Source organism: Gopherus evgoodei, chromosome 1 (genome assembly GCF_007399415.2).
Source record: "Gopherus evgoodei ecotype Sinaloan lineage chromosome 1, rGopEvg1_v1.p, whole genome shotgun sequence".
Taxonomy (NCBI): Eukaryota; Metazoa; Chordata; order Testudines; family Testudinidae; genus Gopherus; species Gopherus evgoodei.
Window position 1 is genome coordinate 4,475,890 of NC_044322.1, and position 25,907 is coordinate 4,501,796.

The 25,907-nt window shown below is 52.0% G+C and overlaps 1 protein-coding gene across 1 annotated transcript in view; it reads left to right on the forward strand.

The window, feature by feature from the left end:
• Positions 1 to 281: 281 nt before the first annotated feature.
• Positions 282 to 25,907, forward strand: part of LOC115648244 (beta-arrestin-1-like) — a 148,955-nt gene continuing 123,329 nt past the window's right edge. The window contains exon 1 of the mRNA XM_030555559.1: positions 282 to 916. Coding sequence (XP_030411419.1) covers positions 897 to 916 — 20 coding nt within the window. The 5' untranslated portion in view covers positions 282 to 896. The remainder of the gene's footprint in view (positions 917 to 25,907) is intronic.

Sequence of the window (25,907 nt, forward strand, 5' to 3'; positions counted from 1 at the left end):
TAGCCATGTTCCACTCCAGAGGTGGCTGCATTTCAGCTGGGGGTGCGGGGGGAGCAATTCCAGTCTCTCTCATCAGTAAAGCCCTTTGGATGCAATGTGCCATAGGGGAAGGTGGTTGTTAATAAGAGGCTGATCAGGGGTGAGTTCTGGGGGTAGCGCCGGAGTGAGACCAGTGGTGCATTGTCCTGCAAGCCAAGCAGCCAGAGTGGGACGGTTTCTGCCCAAACCCAGCCGTTTGGCATCAGAAAGAGGAGGGTCACAGAGCGTTTCTAGGAGACGCAGAGTGGCCAGCTCCCGAGCACACACACGCTCTGGAGTTCACAGGCCACAAGCAGAGCCAGGCCAGCCCCCTGCTCTCATGCAGCTCTGGGCAGTCGGAGTGGAGATGATGATGATGATTGCCTGAGCCTGTTAGCACGCTGGCTGCAGCAGCTGTGCACGCCTCAGTCCTGAGCTGTGCAGGGCTGGAGTAGGAGGCAGTGTTGCTCAGAGCCGAGCGAGGGTGGATCTCTCTCCAGAGAAGCAAAAGGGAAGCTGTCAGTGGGAGAGATGGAGCAGCCGTGTCTGAGAGCAACCTCCCTCTAAGGGATCCTCTGGGTGTGTGTGTGTCCCCGTGCCTTGGATTTCCGCCTGTGCCCCTAAGCTCATGGCTGCTTTTACAGCCGTGCACAGCAGCTGGGTTTGTTCCATTCTGTGATCTCCAGAGACAAAGGCACTTCAGAGCCGGACGGACCCACGCCCAGCGGCAGCTCCCTGGAGCTCCCTGCGTCGTCTGCAGCCGGGGGCTGTGTGTTTGTGCGGGTGAGACCTCTTCCTTGGCTCCAAATTAACAGCTAGTAATTTTCCACACCTCTCGGCTCCTTCCCTGACAAGTGGCTGGAAGGTTGGCCTGGGCCATGGGAGACAAAGGAACCAGGTTGGTTAATATCTATGTATATTTTTTACAATGTGGGTTATTCTGCTGCAGAGGGTGATTCTCGCTCGTGCATTATTTGGCTGTTCGCTGGCCCGTGGATACCGCTAAGGAGCTGTCGTTCAGCCTGCTAATCCCAGTGCATTTCTAGCCACTAGGATTTTTTTTGGAGGTGGCGGGCTGAGGGCGGGGGGAGATCTAGGCATTTGCTTTGTGTGCAGCGCAGCAGAGCTGTGTGTGGTATTTAATGGCACGGGAGAGAGAGCAGACTCCAAGCGGCCCGCTCTCAGCTGTGCCATTCTCTGCCTATTGCACATTAATCGCCCCCGGAATCACGCCTTATCCTGGGCTCTCGCTCGCGGTGGGCATCTGCCGCTAGCCAGGGGGCCCGGCGTGCGGCGCTTTGTTCGCCCGGCGCGCTGCGGCTCCAGCCCTTGGGAGATGAGACAGCGCCGGCTGGGCAAACTGGACTTTTCCAAAGCGGGTGGCCTCTTTGGGCTGTGTCCCTGGCCTGGGTCCCCGAGGAACAGATGAGCAGAGAGGTAGCGGTTTTGCAACGCGCAGCTCCCTCTCCCCGGGCTGTTTGCAGGGGTTGTTGACGCGCTGGGACAGTTGGGGGGTGGTCATAGTTTTGGGGGGCGGGCTGCGTTTCCCGGCTGGAGGCATTTTCCCTTTTCAGCTCTGGCTTTGCCTGGAGCCAGTCCAGGGCAGTGTGGGCTGCTGAGGAATCCTTGTGCATGTTAAGTATCAGAGGGTAGCCGTGTTAGTCTGGATCTGTAAAAGCAGCAAAGAATCCTGTGGCACCTTATAGACTAACAGACGTTTTGGAGCATGAGCTTTCGTGGGTGAATACCCACTTCCTCAGATGCATGTCGATTTCCTTTCGGAGCCAAGCCCCTGCTGGTCTCTTGCCTGGGGGAGCAGGGCTGGCTCCCCTGTTGTGTCAGGGATTGCACAGCTGCTGGCTGGGGTGGGGTGGAGTGGGGGGTCTATGGAAGCTGATTCTGTGCCCTCCTGCGAATCACAGTCGCTTTCCCACCTGGTCTCTCCAGAACACAAAGCAAAGGGGACCAGGGCTGGTTGGCTGCAGGCCACGTTTAGATTCATGGCCCGGTCCCTGAGCGCAGATGAACACGACACTGTCCCTGCAGTTGGCTGGCATGCTTTGGGGGATTGCCGTCTCATCTGGGAGCATGCAGGGCTGCACTGAGGTGGGGTCCCTTTGGGGAGGGGGATTCCTGGTCACCCCCCACTCCCTGTTCATGTGCGGTGCAGCTGGCCCACTGGGCAATGTTGCGGTGAGCCCTGGCCCTGGTGTGGAGATGAGCTGAGTCTCACTCAGTAGCATGTGCAACGTTACCTGGTTAGTTTTGCCAGAATCTGGGAACGGGCAACAGCAGGTGGATCACTTTATAATTCCCGGTTCTGTTCATTCCTTCTGGGTGCCTGGCACTGGCTAGGGGGCTTGTAGTAGGTGGGTGGAGTCGGTGCTGGGGAGAGGCTCCCGGGGACAGCTGTCAGCTCTGGGCAACTTGAACTGTGCTGCTGGTTCCCACGCCATACCTGGATCAGGGGGCATGTTTCAAAGTCCCCTCCCAGAGCTGCCCCTCCTCCTCCTCCTCACGGGAGGATGGTCTAGTGGCGAAGATGCTGCTCTGGGACTTAGGAGCTGTTAGTTCAATTCGTGGCTTTACCATAGACTCCCTATATGACCTTGGACACGGCGCTGCTCTGTGCCTCAGTTTCCCCACCCGCAAATTGCAGATAAGAATCCTCCCTTTTCCCCACCCACCCCCTACTCAGTTCTAGAATAGGGACTGTCTTTTACTATGTATGTGTACAATAGGGTCCTCCTCTCAGAGTGCGTAGGTTTTAGGAGGTAGGCCCGCCACAAAAATTTGGTCCAGGTGATGGTTTCAAGCCCCTTTTCCCTCAATGGATAAAAATTGATTCACCCACAACTAAAATGCACCTGTTGTTTTACTCGTAACTGAAATGCAGCTATTTCTGGGGTAAGATTGTGGCAGCTGGTTAACCACTAACAGCAACGTTACACAACAGTGTGGGAAAAGGAGGAGACTGTCCCTCTGAATCTTGTGAAAGAGGGCACCCCCGAAAGCCAGGCGGGAGCATTAGTTCAGTACAGACTCAAGAGGCAGAGAGGGACACAACTGTACTCTGCTAATGCAGGAGTGAACTGTAATACACGAATGCTTCTCTCCTCTAGCGACTGGCCCAAAGACTGGAGAAGGGACCAAATGCTGGAATTTTAAAGGTCTTCGAGTGCTTGAATCCCTGTAAAAATCCGGCCTTGCTACCATCATTAGCTAAACCGGTGGTTCTTGAGCTTTTGTACTGGTGACCCCTTTCACACAGCAAGCCTCTGAGTGCGACCCCCCCCCTTATAAATGAAAAACACTTTTTAAATATATATTTAACACCATTATAAACACTGGAGGCAAAGCAGGGTTTGGGGTGGAGGCTGACAGCTCGCGACCCCCCCATGTAATAACCTTGTGACCCCCGAGGGGTCCTGACCCCCAGTTTGAGAACCGCTGAGCTAACCGAATTGGATCTCCTTTGTGGCATATTGCACAGCCATGTTGTTGGGGGTTTTAATCTATTTATTGTTAGGATTTTGCGGCTAACTTTCCTTCATATTTAATTCCCTGATTTCTAAGCCCAGACCTGCCTGTTTGGGGAGTGCAGTCCAAAAGCATTTGCTTGTTAAGAAGTACCATACGTCGCACTGTTATTTATTTGTTTTGTGATAGTCTTGAGTCAGAGCCCCATGGTGTTCGGTGCTCTTATAAATACGAGAGGGCCTTGTGCCAGGCCCTGAGAGCAGTTCTGCTCACATAACTCAACCGAGAAACTGTCAGACTGGATCCTAAAGTTCAGCCTGAGGGAGATTTTCAAGCCACGAATGGAAGTGCCTTTGAAAGTCTTCCCCCCTCCCCCTTTGTGTTTGAAATAAAAAGGGGTAGACTGGAGACTCCCCTTTCGCTGTTAGGAGTATAGGGCCTAAGACACCCACTGGAGCAGTTGTGAGTCCATCCAGCAGAGGGCGTTGGTACTGGCCTGCATGTGGGCGCGCACACACACTATGGATAGCGGTATCTGTTTCCAGGAACCGGAAGAACTAGTCAGCCATGAGAAGTGCACGAGCTCTGAAAAACTCTTTCAGTTTCCCGTGAGTCAAGAACCTTGTGTGAGATCAGATGGTTGCGTTGCTCTTAAAACCTTTGCTAACACGGGGTTATCTTTGCTACTTTAGGCTGTCCGTGTGCGTACGTACACAAACACACACAGCCCTTCCAACCATGGAAGGGAAAGGGTTAAGGCTGTCTGATGCTTTGTAGTCACTGAGCTAAGGGACTGAGCAGGATTCCTCTCCTGACAGGTTTCCCTTTCACCGGGATCCTCCTTCTGCACCACTGTGTGTGATTAATAATTTAGGACCCAGGTACTTAAGGGACCATCTTTTCCCATATTTCCTCCAAGGCAGCTCAGCTCAGGTGGCTTGTCTCTGTCCTCCACTGGAGACCAAGCTGGGACAAGTTCAGCTGCCCAACCGTCCCCTCCCCCATGAGGAAAGTGCCAGTGCACCTGGGGAAACTGAGTCACGGAGGTTATTGTTCTGAGAAGAACCAAACTCTGCTGGTGCTCCCTGCCTCTCTCCCTGTGGCACTGCTCTGTGGACTGAATCATTTATGCCCAGGGCACTTAAGGAACCTTCTCACTCCCTTTCCAGCCTGCCTAGGCAACTGGGCTTCCTCTGCCCTCATGTAGCTGACTCGAGTCTGCGCAGGGCCAGTCAGGCTGGGATGTCTCTTGTAACCCCTTTCACGGCTACACACAAGGAGGGGGTGGGTGTTAGGGTCCAAACACCTCAGGAACTCAGCAGAGGAACACAGCTATTAACAAATCCAGCTGTGAGGTCAAGTATCAGAGGGGTAGCCGTGTTAGTCTGGATCTGTAAAAGCAGCAAAGAATCTGATGAAGTGGGTATTCACCCACGAAAGGTCATGCTCCAAAATGTCTGTTAGTCTATAAGGTGCCACAGAATTCTTTGCAGCTGTGAGGTTGCAGATCTGCATCATGGCCATTCTGACCTCCACGGGGCAACAGGACTAGAACTCAGGTCTTCTTTCCCCCTAGTGCTTAAGCTAAAAGAGACTCTCCAGTGGCCATTCGCAGTATAGGGGGAGTGACACGCACTTGAGCGGTTCTGATTCCATCCAGTGGGGGACGGTGGCATTGGCCTATATACGTTATCAGTTCAGAATGACTTGGCCACTGGAGGCCTCAGTGCCTGAGGGAGACAGGGGGTAACTTCTCCTGTTAGGGGATACAGAGCCCCCTGCCCGGTTACTGCTGGCGCTGGAGCCCAGGAAGGCTGCATCAGTGGGGCTCAGGTCCCCCAGGACAGTGACCCCAGTGTCATTCCCAGATATGCTGAATTACTCAGGGGGGAGGCGTTCGCAAGTGAGGGCTACCCCAAACTCCAGTGTGTCAGTGTGTGTAGGGGGGGAGGTGCTGTACCCAGTGTGTCAGTGTGTGTGTGTGGGGGGGGGGGGTGTCGTACTCAGTGTGTATGGAGGGGAAGGTGCCACACCCAGTGTGTGTGTGTAAGGGGAAGCGCCATACCCAGCGTCTGGGGGGGCAGTACTGTACCCAGTGTGTGTGTGTGTGGGGGGGTTGGTGCCATATCCACTGTTTGTGGGGTGGGGAGGTGGCAACACACCCAATTTGTCTGAGGGGGAGGGCGGCGCCATACCCACCGTGTGCGTGTGTGTGTGGGGGGGGTGAGCACGGTACTATACCCAGTGTGTGTGTGTGTGTGGGGAGCTGTACCTAGTGTGTGTGGGGGGGGGGGTTGGTGCCATATTCACTGTGTTTGAGGGGTGGGAGGTGGCACTATGCCCAATTTGTCTGTGTGTGTGGGGGGGCAGCACTCTACGCAGTGTGTGTGTGGGGGTGGTAATGCCCAGTGTGTGTGTGGGGGGTAGGGTACGGAGCTGTACCCAGTGTTTGGGGGGGTGGCGCTGTACCCAGTTTGTGTGTGGGGTCAGGGCTGTACCCAGTATGTGTGGGGGGGGAGGGGCAGCACTGTACCCAGTGTGTGTGTGGGGAGGTGGGCTGAGCTGTACCCAGTGTACATGGTGGTGAGCGCGGCACTGTACCCAGTGTGTGTGGAGGTGGAGGAGCGGCGCTGTACCCAGTGTGTGTGGGGGGGGAAGAGGGGCGGAGCTATACCCAGTGTTTGGGGGGTGGCGCTGTACCCAGTGGGGGTGTGTGTGTGTGGGCGGCGCTGTACCCAGTGTTTGGGGCGGGGTGCACTGTACCCAGTGTGTGTGTGTGTGTGTATATGTGTGGCGCTGTACCAAGTGTATGTTGGGGGGGGAGGGGGCAGCGCTGTACCCAGTGTGTGTGTGTGTGTGGGGGCACTTTACCCTTTGTGTGTCGGGGTGGTGTTGCTGTACCTAATGTGTGTGTGGGGTGGTGGTGGTGCTGTACCCAGTGTATGTGGAGGTGAGCGCGGTACTGTACCCAGTGTGTGTGTGGGGGCGCTGTACCCAGTGTGTGTGTGTGTGTGGGGGTGCTGTACCGAGTGTGTGTGTGGGGGGGGATGGGCAGCACTGTACCCAGTGTGTGTGTGGGGAGGTGGAGAGGTGGCGCAGTACCCAGTGTGTGTGTGTGGGGGGTGGGCTGAGCTGTACCCAGGGTGCATGGTGGTGAGCGTGGCCCTGTAGCCAGTGTGTGGGGTGGGGTGGAGGGGCAGCACTGTACCCAGTGTGTGTGGGGGGGGATGGAGGGGCGGCACTGTACCCAGTGTGTGGGGGGGGGGGTGGAGGGGCTGTGCTGTACCCAATGTGTGTAGGGTGGTGGTGGTGATGGTGGTGGTGGTGCTGTAAAGTGTATGTGTGGGGCGGGTGGGCTGAGCTGTACCTAGTGTGCATGGGGGTGAGCGTGGCACTGTACCCAGTGTGTGTGGGGATGGAGGGGTGGCACTGTACCCAGTGTGTGTGGGGATGGAGGGGTGGTGCTGTACCCAGTGTGTGTGTGTGGGGGGAGGGGCAGCACTGTACCCAGTGTGTGTGGGGGGAGGTGGAGGGGCGGCGCAGTACCCAGTGTGTGTAGGGTGGTGGTGGTGGTGCTGTACCCAGTGTGTGTGTGTGGGGGGGTGGGCTGAGCTGTACCCAGTGTGCATGGTGGTGAGTGTGGCACTGTACCCAGTGTGTGTGTGGGAGGTGGGGTGGAGAGGTGGCACTGTACCCAGTGTGTGTGTGGGGGGGATGGAGAGGTGGCACTGTACCCAATGTGTGTGGGGGGGGTAGGGGGCGGTGCTGTACCCAATGTGTGTGGGGCGGGGTGGGCTGAGCTGTACCTAGTGTGTGTGTGGGGGGGCGGCGCTGTACTCAGTGTGTGTGTGTGTGTGGAGGGGTGGCGCTGTACCCAGTGTGTGGGGGAGGGGGAGGTGTGGCACTTTATCCAGTGTGTGTGTGTGCGCGTTTGGAAAAGAGACCACAAAGGGGGGATATGATTGAGGTCCATAAAACCATTAATGGGGTGGAGACAGTGAATAGGGAAGTGCTGTTTACCCCTCCACATAACACAGGAACCAGGGGTCACCCAATGAAATGAATCAGTGTAGTTTTAAAAGAAACCAAAGGCAGTATTTCTTCACACAGCCAACCCGTGGAACTCATTGCCAGGGGATGTTGTGAAGGCCAAAACTATCACTGGGTTATAAAAATGAGATAAGTCCCTGAAGGACAGGTCCATCGATGGCTATTAGCCAAGATGGGCAGAGATGCAACCCCAGGCTCTGGGTGTCTCCAAATCTCTGACTGCCAGAAACTGGGGCTGGATGACAGGGGATGGATCACTCGATAATTGCCCTGTTCTGGTCATTCCCTCTGATGCACCTGGCACCGGCCGTTGTTGGAAGACAGGACACTGGGCTAGATGGACCATTGGGCTGACCCAGTAAGACCATTCTGATGTTCTTAGGTAGTAAGGGGGGGCTGTTTGGCATCTCCAACCCCAGGGACCAGTTCCAGCCCTGCCTAGAACCCTAGAGGAGCAAATGTCCCCATCATTTCTAGAGGGGCCTTGTCCAGCCTGAGGTGTCAGGAGCAACTTGTAGAGAAACCGATTGGATTTTCCAAGGACATGGCAGGTTTCGACCCTGCTCAGTTCTTTCAGATGGGTCTCCAAGGGCACTCAGCAGCAGGCGGCCCCTCTTCTACCGGGGCAGGCCCATCCCTGCCCTCCGGGAGCAAGCAGAGGGAGCCCACAGAGCTCATGCGTCCCCTGAGATCTGCCCAGTCTGTCTTTGGAGGCCATGTGCCTCTCTGCCTCCTGGCACCAGGACTCCCACATCCCCCTGCTACCAGGGCCTCTGCTGCCCTGAATGGAGCCCACCCAGCAGAAAAGCTCTGGCAAGCTCCGCGTGCCTGGTGGAGGAGAAGCAGGCAAGGGCAGATGCTGCCCTGGTGATTTACACACAAGAGAGCCAGAGCCCTGGTTTCCCTGCTGCCCACAGCGTGGAAGGCTGGCCCAGTGATGGTGCCAACCTGGGACTTGGGAGACCAGTGTTCAATTCCCACCTCTGCCACAGATGCCCTGCATGACCCTTGGCAAGTTGCTGAGGGCCAGGTGGCCAGTGGGGCTGATGGGCTTGGGAAAATCCCCCGTAGATGCCTCTTTGCAGGCACCTTGATATCTTTGTCAAGTGGCCTATGCTGCCTGTGCCTCAGTTCCCCAATCTGGGCTATGGGGGTGGGGACACCACCCTGCCTCCCAAGGGGCTGTGAAGAAAAACACATTGGGTTATGGGGGCCTGTAAATGCCTCCCAGGGATGGGGCTGTGCCTTAGCGGAGGTGTGACTTGCCTGGCCACATGTGGAGAACTGTCTGCTCAAGCTGCTTTCCTTTCAGCTGGGTCTCTAGCTGCCAGCTGGCACCGCCAAGAGGCTCCACAGCACCTCTTTAATTATGCTGTTCTTTTCACATGCAATTCACAGCTTGTCCGGGGTGAGAAACGCTCTCCCCACACAGCTTAGATCCCCAAGTTAGCTCACAAGTTCCAGTCTCACTCCTGTTGCAGGGAGTGTTTCATTCCCGCTGGGATCACGGCCAGCAGCTGGTATGTAACCTACACCCTGAGCTGGCATTTTCACTCCCACTGACTTTCAACCGGTAGGCTCCCCTGGGAATCCCAGCCCAAATCTCCTCTGCACCTGAGCTGAGCAGCTGTGTGCTAGGAGCAGGAGAGCCAGAAAGTGCAACGGGTGTCTCTATACCATCCCAGCAGAGAGTAAAGCAAAATATGAACGGATCTGATAAATATCTGGGGTGCTCGTCCCCACAGGACTACGATGCCTTTTGGTTTCTGCACCTGGGGCCTTTACATTTCTAAGGCCTCTGCCTGTGTGCAGAAGGCGTGTGACTGGTTTTCTCATTCTCTGAGCCCCTGCAGACTCACTTACTCACTCACATGCACACACACTCTGCGCTCTCTCCTGGAGACTTGACTTTTGTTCGTTCTTGTTGTTTCTCCATGATCTACACTGCACTCAGCCTGAGTTGTTCTTTGCTGCTGAGCGTGGCAGAGGGTGAGGGAACAGAACGTCTCAGGTGGAGTCTGGGGGACAGAAGGGAGCAGGGAGAGGAAAGGGCTGGGTGTAGAGGAGGAGGTGTAGGCAGGGATGGGGGGATTGGAGAAGGCTCAGTATAATGCAGACAGCAAAGGGACGTCAGTAGAGACACTGTGATGGCAGCAGGAGGGGATTGGCCCAGCTGTGTTTGGGATGAACTGGAGCAGGCAGAGATGGGAAGGGGAAAATTACAATTTAGGGCCCACTGAAATCCTGCCTGACTTTGAGCCCTGCATGGAGAAATCAAACCCCAGGTGCTACTGCAGCCTTGCTGAGCCCTCAGGCCTTGCGCTAGCTCTTTGCACACCCATAGTCACCAGGTTTCCTCCTCACCCCTGCCGGAATAACCCTTGCACCAGGCCCAAGAAGAAAGGAGCTGTTTCCTGCAGCCAGTCCTTGTGGTGATGACGCTGTCCTGCTGGCTGCCTGCAAACTGGCTTTGGTAATCGCTGTGCCTGGCAGAGTGTCGGGTGCCTCTGGCTGCCGATCTTGCGTCTAGAGGACCCCAGGGATCAGTCAAACGCAAATGCAGCAGTGACACAGGAGTGAACCGGACACCTGGCCTCTCTCCCCAGTCTCAGCTCTGGTGTGTGCTCGCGTGCCCAGGAGTAGATCATGAAATTGATATGTCCCTCCATGCTTCCACCCATCATGTACATACGATCAGCGAGGAATAGATAAGGAAAGTGACATTCCAGCACACAGACCCCCATCATGTACATACAATTTCATGTGTTGTAGATGCCAAATTTGACACATCCTACCAGACTCCCCCCATCATGTACATACAATCACACGTGCATGGGTGCGCATCCACAGGCACACGCAGGCTGCTGCTTCGGGGCCCCTGGAAAGCAATAGCTGCTTGTGGAGTCAGATGGGACACCCCGGCAGAGCCTCTGATTTCCTGACCCATTCTCCGGCTAACTCTTTCCCTGTAAAGAGCTCGGTTTTACTCTCTAGGGAGGGTCTGTGCTAAGAACACCATACAAACGCAGCAGCCTGTCTGTTGTGAGTCTACTCTGGGAAGCGGATTTGATATGAGAACGGAGAGAGGGACTTGCTGGGTCTGACGTCAAGCGGCCTGGAATGGAGCTTGCAGGCCGTGGTGCACCCTGCGGCTGCTGTGGATTCTGCCTTAGCAGTGTCCGGGGAGAGTGTGGGGGCAAGGCAGGTGATGGTGATTGCCAATCAAAGTGGTGGCTTGGGGATGTGCTGTGCCAGCTCTGCCAATGCACCACAGCCCTCTCCATGTTCTTCTCCTCCTGTGTCTTTCCAGTATGGCTAATAATATCTTCCTGATACGACGTACCATACCATACCGCCGTATTTGCACCACGGTATCTCCTCTGTCCCACTGTGCCATCTGGCGTTTACACAGAGCACTGGGTCACAAGTCAGGACTCTGGGGCTCTATTCCCGCCTCTTGGCAAGTCACTTGGGCTGGGACTGTCAGAAGAGCACACCACCTATTGGATTTCCTTTCTAAGTACTCCATGCCTCAGTTGCCCTACCAGCAGAATAGGAATATTAACCCTGACCTATCCTCCCGGGTGGGATTTGAGGCTTAATTAACATTTGTAACGTGACTGGATGAACGATGCCCTAGAGATCTCTCCTCTGGGTGGGTCTGGAAATGCCGTCTGTTGGCAGGAGAACGGAAAAACAAACCTTACCGAATGCAGGGAAACCGCTGCTAGGACTGCCCAGCCTCTGGCAGCAGGAATAGCAGCACGTGGAGAAGTGATATTATGTTAGACCCGCCCATGTGCAGCTTCTTTCTCGTACTGCATGCCTGACAGGCCGGCTAGGATTGGATTAAATTGACAAATCTCTCTCGCTCTCTCTTTTTTTAATTTTCAGGGTGCATTTCCTCTAACGTGCAAAGTTTTAGAATCAAATCCCTTAGACTCTTGTTTTTTTTAAGCTTTGAGGGGTATTAAAATGTCCATGATTAAAATCAGCCTATATCCTGCAGAGAACAAGCATGGAAATTATAAAGAAGCCAGACTCTGGAGGGTTCTGTTGATTTGGGGCAGCTTAATTCATGTTTCGGTCTTGATATTTCCCTAAATTACAAGGCACAGGTGTGCCTGGGAATGTCATTTCAAAGGGGCATGGCCATGGATATGCTTAGTTATGAAACCTGACCAGTGCTGGGATCCCTTGAGAAGCAAATGCTTAACCAGTATTTGACATTTCCATAATCTTTCCCGCATGGAGAAGTTCCTGGATTTCCAAGCGCCTTTGAACGCTAGGACTGCCCTGAGAGCATCACGCTTGTAGCTCACCTGCTAAAACCTGCAGGCCTGAAGCTTGGCTCTTAATTCTACTCCAGCCGAGTCTGTCTGTAGCTCCCACAGCTGTTGCGATCAGGGACAGGGAACTAACTGCCTAGGGCTCAGTGTGGGAATGACTAGGGGGAGATCTCTGGCCTTGTATGATGCTGAAGGGCAAAGCAGACTTTCGTAATTGTTCCCTCTGGCCTTAAATTCTGAGGGGTTCCCTGGACCACTGTGTCATATCCCGGGGTGCCATTGTGCTATGTATTGTACAGACACACAGAGGAAACAATCTACCCTTAGATCTTACAAACTAAGGCCCCGATCCTGGAGTGAGATCCTATGTGAAAAGACCCTGGTGGGAGCAGGGATCTTATGGCAGGACCAGTGCCTAAATTGGAGGTGGATTTAGAAAACTCCATGGGTAAAAGGTCCGAAAACTGGCCCCCCAGTTAGCCAGACCTCCGCGTCTACAGAAGCATGGCATATCCCCCAAGTGCGCCATACAATTAAGGTTCTTAATTATTTCAGAGGCAGGTCCCATGCTGCGCAGTAATGTTAATTGCTCGCGGTGCTTTATCTTCACATGCTTCTGGTGCCTCCCTGGCAATCCCACAGGAGAAGGGAGGCGTCGGTATCTTACTGCTGAAAGCCTGAGGATGGGGGGTAGTAAATTGAGGCCTGCCGTCTTTCTCCAGATTATCTCTGGCCACTAAACAGCAGTGTCATGGTATCTTTCCCCAATCAGAACCTTAGAGTCCAAAAGTTGGGGTACCAGCATGAATTCCTCTAATCTTAATTACCTGCTTAGATCTGATAAGCTGCCACCAATCAGGAATTCCAGTGCCTGATACACTCTGGTCCCCCCAAAACCTTCCCTGGGGACCCCCAAGACCCAGACCCCCTGGATCTTAACACAAGGAAAGTAAACCCCTTTCCACACCGTTGCCTCTCCTAGACCTCCCCTCCCTGGGTTACCCTGGAAGATTACCGTGAATCAAACTCCTTGAATCTTAAAACAAAGGGATTCCCCCTTCTCCCTTCCCTTCCCCTTCCCTGTTAAGTACAGACTCAATTCCCTTGAGCCTCAACAAGGGAAAAAAATCAAACAGGTCTTAAAAACAAAACTTTTAATAAAAAAAGAAAGAATAAGGTAAAAGTTATCTCTGTAATTTAGATGGTAAAAGTTACAGGGTCTGTCAGCTTATAGAAACTGGAGAAAAAGCCTCCTCCAGCAGAAATACAATTTAAAATACTTCCAGCGAAATACACATTTGCAAATACAGAAAACAATCAAAAGACTATAACCGCCTTTCTTACTAAATACTCACTATTCTGAATATATAAGAGACTGTAGCAGGGAGATTGGCAAGAAACCTGGTTGCATGTCTAGTCCCTTCCAGGACTCAGAGAGAACAAAGCAAAACCCAACTAACACAAACAAAGGCTTCCCTCCACCGAGATTTGAAAGTATCTTGTTTCCTGATTGGTCCTCTGGTCAGGTGTTTGGTTCCCTGTTTGTTAACCCTTTACAGGTAAAAGAGACATTAACCCTTAACTATCTGTTTATGACAAGCAGGAAGCAGGACATCTCGGCTCTCAGTGAATCTGGATGCAACCAGATTCAGTGTCTGAACGCTGCCCATCTCCACGCCTTTCTCTAACCCACTTCTGGTGACAGCCGGCAGCGTGCACTAGAGGGTGCTATGCTGCACTCTGTTTCTAAAGGCCTATGGACAGGCTTTGCTTAATTCAGTTTGGTTTTTATGTAATTTATGCTGATCAAATTGATGTTTCGTTTTAAGCTTTTTAAAAAATAATGGATTTTTACATTTTCGCAGTCGTGGGGAACTGTGGGAGGTCAGACTTTGAAGGGGAGCGGAAGTCAGACAATAATTATTTAATGACGTGTAAAATTGTAAAGCTTTATAAACGTTAAAACACAAATTGTCAGCATCACATGTCAAAATATACAAAGTAGATATCCTTCAATCAGATGCTAAGTTCTCGAGCAGCATTCTTCTTCCTTTGCCTAGCTGCACATTTCGACGATCGATGGAAATATGTTTCCCCTCTGTTTGTGTGTGTTTGGTGAAATCAACGTTTGCCGACATTTACTGATAATAATCTAATCCTTCCAAGCCTAAGGATCATTTTTAGAAAGACATCTAGTCTTGATTTAAGGACTCCAAGTGATCTAGAAACCTGTCATGTCCCTAGCTAAGTCGTTCTTCTGGTTAGTTACATCTTGCTAGTGATGAGAATTGCCTTTTGCATGTTTCGTATTTCACGTTTTTGTTTTTACCCACAATTCTATCGTGAAATAAAATACCCCTTGTTTAAGTAGGACCTACACTAACACCCTTCGTTCTCAGGGCAGTGCTGATATCACAGGGGATCCTGGTGCACAGTCATGAAAGGGAAAGAACCCCAGCCATGATGGCTTGCGTTTCACAGGACATGGAGCAGTGTGTATGGAGAAAGGGAGCAGGTTAGGGGCAGGTGTGTTTTTGCTGAGTTTCCACAGGAGTAGAGGAGGAAGGAGGGTCCAGTGGTTGGACCAAAGACATGGGAGTCAGCAGACACAAGTTCAAGTCCCTGCTTCACCATGGACTCTGTGTGCGACATGGGGCAAATCACTCAGCTGCTCTGTGCCTCAGTTTTCCCATTTGTAAAACAGAGTTGATGATAAGAGCTAGGTGTTGTTATGGATACTTGAGGGTACTGGTAAAGGGAGAAAGGAGCCTTTTACCTCTACATTGCTGCTTCAGCTTCAGTCCAAGATCATTCCCATCTGGGAGCCGTGGCGAGGCCAGTGTGAACCATGTCCTGGAGCAGCTTCCATATCTCAGCAGCCACTGTCACAACTAGTACCCTTGCATTACCGAGCCTGGCCGTCTCTTCCCCACAAGGCAGGGGCCTTGTGGGAGGCACTCGTCCTGCCGCTGCCCTCTTGGTACCTGCTCTGAGGGGATATGTCTTTAAACCATCTGCCACCTGTGCTCCAAAGCTCTGTCCTGGAACTGACAGCAGCATCTCCAAAGGAGTAAACAGCGAGGCAGGAGGCTCCTGCTGCTCACGCGGCCAGGCCGGCACAGTAAACACTCAAACGCGTCACCTAATTATTTGCAGCTTCTCTAAACAAGCATCCCCCGATCCTCCCCCAGCACATGTGCTTGCTGTACCCCAGCCAAGGAAAGTCACTGACAATGAGGCAGCACTTCCAGCCCTGCCCTGCTTTGTTTTCACTAAGGCTCAGACAGGACATGGGCTGGGAACTGGCAGGCCTGGATCCTGCAAGGTGTGGAACCCAGCTTGCTGGTTGATGGTCTGATGGAGACCTGGCAAAGGCTGGTGCAAGCACGACCCTTTTAATTGTGAGGATCAAGCTGCTGGGCCAAAGGAGATTTCCTTTCCCAGCCATCTGGCTAAAGGACCCATGAGGCTCATGCATTCAGCACCTGAGGCCCCAGGAATAATCCCCATAGGCAGCCAGTTCAGGGCATCATTACATACATGTGTTATGGGGTGTGTCTAATGGAATCATTTCACAGTCACTGCAGTTTGTTTCCGTGCAGTCTACAGTTCAGCCACTAGATGTCTCTATATGCTATATAGAGTTCCTGGTAGACAAAGGAGACCAAGCTGGAACATGTGCTGAGTGGAAGTGTGTCTGTGGTTGTAGTGTTATGATTTGATGAACTCCTTCTGTTTAAGGAGAACTGTGATTCCACATATCATAGAAGACCCTCAGGTTGTCCAAGTCCTGAGTTAGGTTATAAAGGGGAGAAATTGGTTATGTTGGGGGGCAAGGAGGGGGAACATTTTGCCCCAGAAATGCAAAGTCCCAGTCATAATGAGGGAGTGGAAATAGCACAAGAGTTGCTGCTTTGCAGAGAGACCCAGCCTGGCCCATAGCCCAAAGGGATGTGGATATGCTTGGATGCTTCTCCCAGCTTCTGGACCTTTCTGAGGTTTCACCCATCCCTCCCCAAGCAGTGGCACTATATCATTGCACAGCCCCTGGGTGCCTTCTCCATGGCATCTCTCTCTTGCATGCTCTCTTTCTCAGACACAGACACACACACACACTCTTATTCTCACTTTCAAAGCTCTTCTCCATCTGTCCCCATGTCACATATCAACCCCAGTGTCTTATCACGCAGTTGACCCCTGTGTTTACTGCCCCTGCGATGCCAGCCTAGATCATCTGCTTCTCCCGTAAGAATCTTTGCGCTTTCTCCTATGCTGCTGCTTAAACCATGGGAAAATTCCCCGGCAACTTCCATAACGCCATGGCCAAGTCCTCCTTCAGATCCCTGCTTGGATTCAGATATTCCACGGATTTGTCTGACCTCCTGTGTCACACGGGCCAGAGAGCTTCCCTGCATTAATTCCGATTTGAACTGGAGCCGAGCTTTTAGAAAAACAGCCCATCTCGATCTAAGAATTGCCTTTTGCTTGTGAGGTCAGGAAGCTCAAAATCCAGAGCTGAAACTGGCAGCTGGCCCTGGTGTCTAACGGGCTGAACCAAAACCCCGATCAGAAATCTGGGGACGTTTGGATCTGGATTGGAGCTCTGAGACTTGGTCCTGTTTCTATTGCCAGACTGCAAAGGCAACAGGCCTGTCTTGGATACATGGATTCATCCGTCACCTGTCCCTGGACTTCTTCCCTCCCCCCATGCTGCCAGTGTGAGCGATTGCTGCTCCTACGCTGCCTTACAGCCCTCTGCAATGCCCACCCCGGCCTGTGCAGCAAGAGACTCACGATGCTCTGTCTTGCTGACGTTCACCCAGCAGGATGCTCAGGCTTCTGCCTCAGGGCTGCGGTGGGAACATCAATATGGCAGGGCTGGCGGATCTCACCAGAGGTTGTAGGGTTCTGGCACAGGGCCTGTGTGATAGGATAACTGAGACTTCAGTCACTCACACGCACAAACACACGCCAGGTTGTTTTCCTGCCTCATTATGCTGAGTGGTGAGGGAGATGGGCAGTTTCTGCCATATTAATCCACTGTCATGTTACCAGGGTGAAGTTTAATCTGTGATTAAAGACCTGGCTGGCCACGCATCCCGCACTGAGCTCCCTTTCAGAGAGGAACGGCTGTGTTAAGCTGGGGCACCTGAGTTTGGAAGCGTACAATACAGTGCAGTGCTGGAGGGGGCAGGTGGGGGATGGGAGTTGCTGAATAGTCTCTATCTCTCTGCCATAGGAGTTCTCCACCTGGGGCTTGGGAGCCTGCTTTGTCCATACTGCAAAGTGGGTGCTGGGGCACCACTGGGGGGCCCACCACAGGCCAGTTGTGGTCAGTGGGGTGCTACAGTTCTGCAGCAGCCGCAGCCAGGTAAAGAGATTCTGCGTGGGACGATCAAACTCCCCTAGCGCCGTTTGCAAGGGGCTCCTGCCCGGATTCCAGCCCCGGTGGCTGTTACATCCTCCCTCCTCCCATTTTCTGGGTAGTTCCAATTTCTGCTAAACCCTCTCCACTGCCAGAACCTCCCCTAATCCCATGACAAGCAACCTGCCCCCTACAAGCTGCCCAAGCTTCTGGCTTCCCCCCACATGGTTCCCCTCCCCCCCACAAAGGGCCCCAGCCCAGCTTCCAGTCTTCAGCCAGGCTGAACTGAGTCTGGCCAAGTAAGGGTTAAACCCGCCCGTGAGGAGACCCCAGATCCCCCTGAGTGCTGCTGTTAGGTGGCGATGGCTCTCTGGGTTTTCTGGGTCATGCCAGCTACGACTGCCGCCCTGCCCCACCCTGCATGTTCTCTGACCCACGTCCCCTCAGTGCCCACATACGTCCCCTGCCCACAGCTCAGTCTCGGCGTCAGCTCGATGGGGCTTCCCCATGGGGACCTCATGGGGAACAGGGCTGCCCGGGGGGGGGCAAGAAGGGCAATTTGCCCCAGGCCCTGCAGGGGCCCCATGAGTGTTTTTCGGGGCCCCTGGAGTGGGGTCCTTCGCTCGCTGTGGGGGCCCTGGAAAATTCTTTCAGGGCCCAGGCCCCCGGAGCTGCTTCCGCTCCCGGTCTTCGCCGGCGGGGGGTCCTTCCACTCCAGGGCGGAAGGACCCCTGCTGGTGAATTACCGCCGAAGTGGGACCCGCCGCCGAAACGCAGCCAGGTCTTTGGCGGTAATTTGGCGGCAGGGGGCCCTGCCGCGAGTCTTCGGGGCACTTCAGCAGCGGGTCCTGGAACAGAAGGGCCACCAGCTGCCGAATTACTGTTGAAGCGGGGGCCCCCCGCCGCCCAAGATCCCAGGCCCCCAGAATCCTCTGGGCAGAGCCTCATGGGGAAGAGGTTGAGAAGGGGCGGGGCCTTGGAGAAGAGGCCAAGTGGGGTGAGGCTTTGGGGAGGAGTATGAGCACAGCAGGGGGGACCCCCAAAGATTAATCCAGCCCTCTGGATGCTGAACACCCCTTATTTTTTTTTATTATTATTTTTTTTTTTTTGGTGGGTGCTTGAGCACCCATGGAGTCAGCACTTATGAGCTGGCAGCACCAGACTGGGACTGGGGACATGGGTGCTGAGTGATCTTTGGGTATCCACGCGGCAGGTTCCCCCCCATGTCACTGCCCCACAGAGCTAGCACATCACTCAGCACTGGTTGGCTTTGCCAGCAAAGGCCATTACCCGAGAGTGAGCGGAATTCACACCTCCCTTCAGCGTGGAAAGGAAATCGATGGCATTGCTTTAATATCCCAGCCTGGCCACGGGCAGAACTGAACTACTCATCTATCTTCCAAGTAAAGATCAAACAAGCCCCACTCAATTATCCGCCACTAAATAAGTTGCTCGTTAACACGGCGCATCCCCGGATGTGTGCCTAATGAGCTCATTAAACTACCAAGCAAATCCATGGCCACACACACAAGCATAACCACCGTAGCCCTGCGTCCTGTTCTCCATGGACAGGAAAGATTCCACGTTGCTTTTGGTTAGCGCTGGGGGTTTGCCAGCAAGTCCTCTCCTGCTCTCACTGGGGGCTGGCTGGCTGCTGCCTTCCGACTACGGTGTGGGTTTAGGTGCATTTCAGAGGGGCTGTGTGATCCTCCTTACAGTTAATGTCTCCTCTGCAGTGTAGGCAGCAGCCTCTTCCATGGCAGCTCCCTCCATAGGGAGATTGTGCAGGGCCAGTAAGCAGCATGGGCTGGTGATTCTCTGTGTGGGAACCAGAGAGAACCCCAGGGTCTGTCGGCGTCCAGCAGCCCCAGTAAAAAATCCCCTGGCTGTGCTCAGCTGGCTGAGGTGTTCCGCAGCCTGCTTTGCTCACAGCAATCAGCTGCCTTTCCCAGTCCTGTCCCTCCCCACCTAGGGGCCTGTTGCTTAAATACATCAATCTGGTCAGTGGCGGATTACCGCATGGGCCCACAGGCCAGTGGCCAGCCTTGGGCTGTCCTGACCTGCTTGCCCTCAGTGGGCCTTTATAAAGGTGGCTTTAGCTGGGCTTCTGTGGCTCTTTTGTCAGCTTTGCGTTGTTTCCTGGTCATCATTCCTGGTATTTCAGTGATTTCGTTCTGGGCCCTGGGCAGAATTTGGAAGAGCAGGTGGGGGAGGGAGAAGAGTAAAGGCAGGCGTGAGGGCTGGATAGCCTTGTAGGCCTGGCACCAGCTTGGGACTCAGGCAGTCAGAGAACTAGTCAGGGCTCTGCCAGTGATGCGGTGTGAGATGGTACTGTGCCTCAGTTTCCCCATTCAGAAAACACGGGTAATGAGCCTTCTGTACCTCAGAGGCTGTGCGTGTGTGTGTCTGTGAAGCTTGGTTTGTTCACATTTATCAAGTGCCATGGGGCTCGTGAGGCGTGGGGAGGGGGGAGGTGCTGCAGAAAGGCAAAGGGCTGTTAGAAATTCAGAAAGGCCACGCAATAGTTAAACCACGTTCTTTCCAAATCTGTGGGGAAAAAGCAAGCTCAAGGCTGAGTTTGAGTTCTGGGGGTGTGAGTTCTCATATCCGAATTGCTTGGCCTGTTCGTCTCTGCTGTCGTCCGTCTCCTGCTGGGGAAGGAGGAAAGCAGAAAGCTGGCCTGGAGCGTGACCCTGCTCTCACGCCAGGAAAATTCAGAGCTCCTCCCTTATCCGGTCAAGCAGAGGCTAGATGGAGTCTCACCACCCTGTGATCTCCATTTCTGCTGTCCTGTCATTATGCGGCATTAGATGAGAGCCCAGCTCGCTGTCAGGGAGAGTGAAATCTATATGGGCCTGATGTGAGTGGGCAAGGGAGGGCTTCTGTACTGTGGAATGCAGCTGGAGCTCTCAGGTTCCATGTGAATGGTCCGCGGCAGTGAGCCTCCCAGCCCAGGTCGACAGGGGCACATGCTACCCTGCTGAAAATAGCGGACTAGACGGTGCAGCTCACCCTCTGTCACCTAGGGAGTGGGGCGGGCTTCAGAGTCTGAGCGCCAGCCCAAGCCGCACCTCAATTTGAGAGCACGGGACCTATTCAGTTAGAAAACGGAGCTCTTCGTTCAGCTTGAATTCCGGTCATTTGATGTTTTCGGTCATTTGGAAATACAGATGCTCCCTGGGTTACGCAAGACCCGACTTATGCAAATTCGACCTTAGGCAAAAAGTTCCATGAGGCATAAATAAAAATTTTGAATTGCGGAAAATATTGCGTAGCGTATGGGAACGCAAAGTACTGTAGTGTGGTGTGTGGGTTTACCGTGTCTAGTGTGGACGTCCTGTGAAGATGCGAGGTAAGTTGACCTAAGATACGTCAACTTCAGCTATGCCATTCTCCTAGCTGAAGTTGCAACTTAGGTCATCTTAGGTCAATTCCCACCCTCTCCCCAGTGCAGACCAGGCCTCAGTCTCGTGTTATTTCAGTGATATTGTATTTCTGTTATTTCACCCTATTATTTCATTGAAATCATACCTGTCTCCTCCTCTCCTTCCTCATATACAAGTTAATCCCATTGTCATCCACCACCAAAATGCAGCCTTCTGTGTGCCAGGATAATAGGATTAAGGTAAATGGAATATTTTTGTCGTAATTGTTTGTTTTTTATGTTTGCACAATATACGTTTCCAACTTATGTAAAATTCAGATTACACAAGGCTTTCTGGAACGGAGCGATTGCATAAGTCGGGGAGCATCTGTACTTCACCTGAAAGGCGTCCTACGTCTCTTTATCTTGACAGCGAGAGGCCATGTTTCCGTCCCATAGGTCAGGATACCGACCACCGAAGCATTGGATAGCCTCTGCTTTCTCTTGCTATGTAGAAGGATCTATGATTTGCAAAAGATGTTCTTGCTGAAATTCCCCATGACTGAGGACACTTTTGTCTCCCATGTTATCTACAGCAGAACCAGGGTAGGTGAAATCACTGACAATCTCGACTGGGCGGTCACCCGCTAAGATGCTAGAGGCTGCAGCGGGTTCAAAGTTGCTGCCCAGAGGAATTTTGGCTTTACCCCAGTTATTTTCCAGCCAACTTTTGCCATTGAACTTTCTAGGGCTTTAAGTGCAGCAATCAGTTCATCTATTGATTCGACAGGCAGCCCCACATTGGTGGCAAAATCAGTGTAAATGACATTCTTATCATCCAGGCATGTACCATAAATTGTTTACTGGTCTCTGGTCAGTAAATGTATCAGAGTCTGTGATGTATCAGAGGGGTAGCCGTGTTAGTCTGAATCTGTAAAAGCAGCAGAGAGTCCTGTGGCACCTTATAGACTAACAGACGTATTGGAGCATGAGCTTTCATGGGTGAATACCCATTTGTTGAATGCATGTGATGGCATGGTAGTCTGTGATGGCACTGAACAGTTCTGGACAGTGGCACATCCTTGTCCTGACCTCACTCGGAAGAAGGCAGTTCTTTTCCCATTCACAAGAACGTGACTTGAGCAGTCATCATATAAGAAACGGACCATTCTACCAGGCATGTCAGTGAAGACTGTAAGTTTCAAGATCAACCAGAGCGATTCCCTGTCAACACAGCCAAGTGCTGCCTGGATATCCACAACTGTAATGTGAACAGAGAGCTTGAATTCTCATGGCTTCTCAATATGCTGGCATACTGTAAAAATTGTTCCACCGTGGGACAGGCAGGAGGGAAGCCGGCTTGTTTGGTCTTCTCTTGTTCTTTAAGATATCAGCTGCTCCGGGCAACAAGACAGAAGCTAAATTGTTCCCGGGACAGATAGAAGAGTAATGGCGCAATAGTCGCTGCAGTCTCATTTGCCGCCTTTGTGTTTCCCAAGAGGGAAAACGTGCCTTTCTACCAGTCAGATCGGACTGACTCTGTTCTCCAAAAGATATTGAACACTGTCTGCAGCCATGAAAGAATAGCTGGGCCAGAGCATTTTAACAGCTCTGCAGGAATTTCACAGATTCCTGCTGCATTATTTCCCTTAAGCGTCTTTGTGGCTTTGGTCAATAGTTAATTCAGCAGGAGCATTTTGTGTAGAATGGGTCAACTCAGGGCAGGGCCTTTAATGTCAGGGTCCAAAGAAATCAGGGCTGCAGTTAGCAGCTGGCTGGAATGGTCACTCCGGCGTGCCACGCACCTGGCTTCTGTATCGATTAGCTGACCAGAAGTGGGGTCAGCCATGCCGAGTGAATGATCTTTGTTGTCAGCATGGTCGTGCAAATGTTTATATAAGGAAGCGACGTTGTTCCTTGCAGAAACGTCTTCAAGTGCGATAGCTTTCGCTTCCATAAAAGCTTTGTGGTCAGTATGTTATTGTGAGCTCCATTTAGCTTACAACACATGGCCATACCACCTCTCGAGCTGGGTGATTCAGAGATCCAGGGTTTCTTTGCTCCTTTTCTGGCCCAACGACCATCACGGTGGCAATGATTATTGGGGTCCTGACGTCTGCCCATGCAGACTCAGCATCAGAATGCTCAGGCAGGATCTCAGACTGCGCAGCAGTTTCGAAAGCAATCAATTTTTAGGTTAGAATACTCGACTTTTGGAAACCCAACTGTCACTTGGCCTGTGCTTTTTGGTCCAAGATGGAAAATCGCAGAGACTAATATGTGGTTGATGTTACTGAGCTTGACAGACCGCTAAATTCTGCAGTTGCTGATGGACGATTTCCAGCATAGGGAGATGATAATATCATCAGTCATCTTCTTTGTTTGGCTGTCATGACTTGACCAAATAAATTGGTGAATTCACTTCCTGGGAAAGCAGATGTTCATAATAACGAGCTCATGAGAAACACCCAACGGCAAAAGGCCTTTGCCATTGCTGTTTAAGGTCTCCGGGGTAACGGGTGTAATCATGTTTTTCCATGTTCCACTCAAATTATCATCATCAGCATCAGAGTCACAGGGGAGAGTGACAATGTTGTGATTCGAGACTTGGGAGGCCAGGGTGCAGTTCCCTGCTCTGCCACAGGCTTCCTGTCTCACCTTGGCCAAGTCACTTAGCCTCTCTGTGTCTCAATTGCCTATCTGTAAAAATGGAATAGCACGTTCCTACCCCACAGGAGTGTTGTGAGGATAAGTACACCAAAGACTGTCAGGTGCTCAAATCCTATGTTAGTGGAAGCCATACAATATCTAATGGAAAGTCAAAACATTGCTTATACCATGGACCTATTTCCCACTCAGAAAGAAGCTTGTTTGTGGTGAGAAAAATAAATAAAACGGTCTTATTTTTCCTAGAAAATTTTTCTGTTAATTTTCCATGAAAATTGGACCCATCCACACAGTTTACTGGGCTTCAATACAGGGGTGACTGGGTGAATTTCTCTGGCCTGTGCTAAACAGGAGGGCCGACAAAATGGTCTAATTGTCCTTCCTGGCCTTAAAAATCTCTGAATTCTGCAACTCTAAACAAAATATGACTAACTCAAAATGGTGAGTGGCTTTGCCTCTTGATCCTTCCTAGGCCTCTATCTCACAGAGCCTTTCCACGAGAGAAAAGCCATGCGCTGGAAGCCCAGCTCCAAGGAGGGTAAGAACTGTGGGTGCTGCTGGGCCTGAGATGCAAATTCCACTCTGGAAGGTCACTAGTTTTCTGTGATTGCTAGGTGTCAAGTTCCCACTCGCCCCATACATCAGCCGATGAAAACTTGTTCTGATCCCATGTCAGGGATGATTCCCCACTCTGGCACTCCGAGTGCAGAAGGTGGGGGCCTCGCAAGGATTCTAACAATTAATACTGGCAACTCCAGGCTTGTATTAAACGCCCAGGGTTATAGTTTCTCTCTGACCTTGGGTGGGTAGATGCTGCCACCACCCAAGTGCAAAAACCCCTTTGAGAACCTAGGAGAGTGCACTTGGGAATTCCTTCCTGTGAAGTAGCTTCAAGCCCTTTCACACACACCCCCCATCCCGAGGAAGAGCTGAGAAACAAAACAGGAAATCAGCTGTTGCCACCAGCTAATTAAATAACGTGCACAAACCTCTTAGGACACAAAAAGCCAATCCTGTCCTTAAAAAAGGTAAATTTTATTAAAACAAAAAAGTAAGAAAATACATCTGGAAACTCAGGTTATTGCTAGATGTAAAGCAAATACAAGGATTAAGCATCAAGAATAGTTCTTGAGGTCCAGCTTAAAGGTTACAAGCAAAACAAAAGCACCCTGGGTTAGCACAGAGGCGTCCATAAGCCATAATGAAATAAAAAGAGCTAAACCGAATCGCGTCTTCCTAGACATTTCCTGAGCTACTTCCATAGCTGGGGTTTCAAATGAGGAGTTTCTAGGTATGAGCTGATGATTTTTCATACCCAGCCCAAAGTTTTTTACAGCATCGCTGCTCCGTTCCCTCTCTCCGGAGAACAACAGACAGACAGACAAAGGGAAAGTTTTTTTCCCCCATTTTAAAAAGTTCTAGCCTTCCCATTGGCTCTTTTGGTCAGGTACCCACTCCCTTTTACCTATGCAAGGAGACTTTTTAATCCTTTACAAGCAAGTGGAGAACAACAACTAAAAGGGATTTTATAGCAACCTGGCTGGCTGGGTGTCCATAAAAGGGAGCTACCCTGCCCCCCTTTCATTTATCACAGCCTGTCACTTCAATGAACTGGGGGGTTTCACAGAAACTGGACGTGCTGCTCATTTCCTCGCTGAATCACGTTAATTTCTCTTAATAAAAACCAGTTGTTATTTTTCTAATTCCCCTCTGGACATGTCCAATAACAGCTGGATACTCTCTGCTGAGCGCTCAGCTGCCCCTGACACAGTGCACCAGAGCTGTGCTTCCGGAGTTCCAAACTTTAATACAGATACGATTGCATTTTAGCCAGTCATTCAGTCATTTTCCCCTCATCATTTTGCCACCCTGTCATTTCACTGATGGAGGGAAAAACGATGTTGTTCTGGCCAAACAGTTCTTTGCCTTTTGAACCAACGAACCAACCAAAAATCCTTCTCTGTGTTTGGCCTGTTTCATTATTTTGGTGTGGAACCTTTTCTCCATCTGTCTTGTTCTAACCCCAGTTGTCTTACAGCTCTATCATGTCATTAGTAAAGCTCCGAGAAGCTGCCCGATGAAGTTACTTTTGTTCCTTCTGCGACTCACAGATGTTTTGCATTTTCGTGGTTGGTTAATGTGGTAGATTTCTTGTTAGAAAGGGCTCGGAAATGTAGGTATTATTAGCCAGTCTTCAGGGCCGGCTTTATGACCTGTGGGGCCCAATTGGAATAGTTGGTGGTGGTCCGGGGCTTCGGCGGCATTTTGGCGGTGGGGGGTCCACTCCAGGTCTTCTGTGGCACCGAAGGACCCCACACACACACTGTCGAAATTTCGCCAAAGACCCCCGGAGCGGGTCCCCCTTAGGCACAGGGCCCTCTTCAGTGCTGGGCCCGATTCCAGGGAATCGGTGTAAAGCTGGCCCTGCCTGTCTTCTCCTTAGGAAAATCATGCGTGCTCTGTACTTGGTGGTTTAAATACCAGGTAGCATTTTTGGTTCCATCTTGAGTTTCATTGAATCATAGAAAGGTAGGACTGGATGGGACCTCAGGAGGTCAGCTCCCTCCCCACGCGCCCGCACTGAGGCAGGACCAAGTAAACCTAGCCCCTCCCCGACAGATGTTTGTCCAGAGGTGTGTGTTGGCAAAGGGGGTTGGGCTGGAGCTGGGTGCAG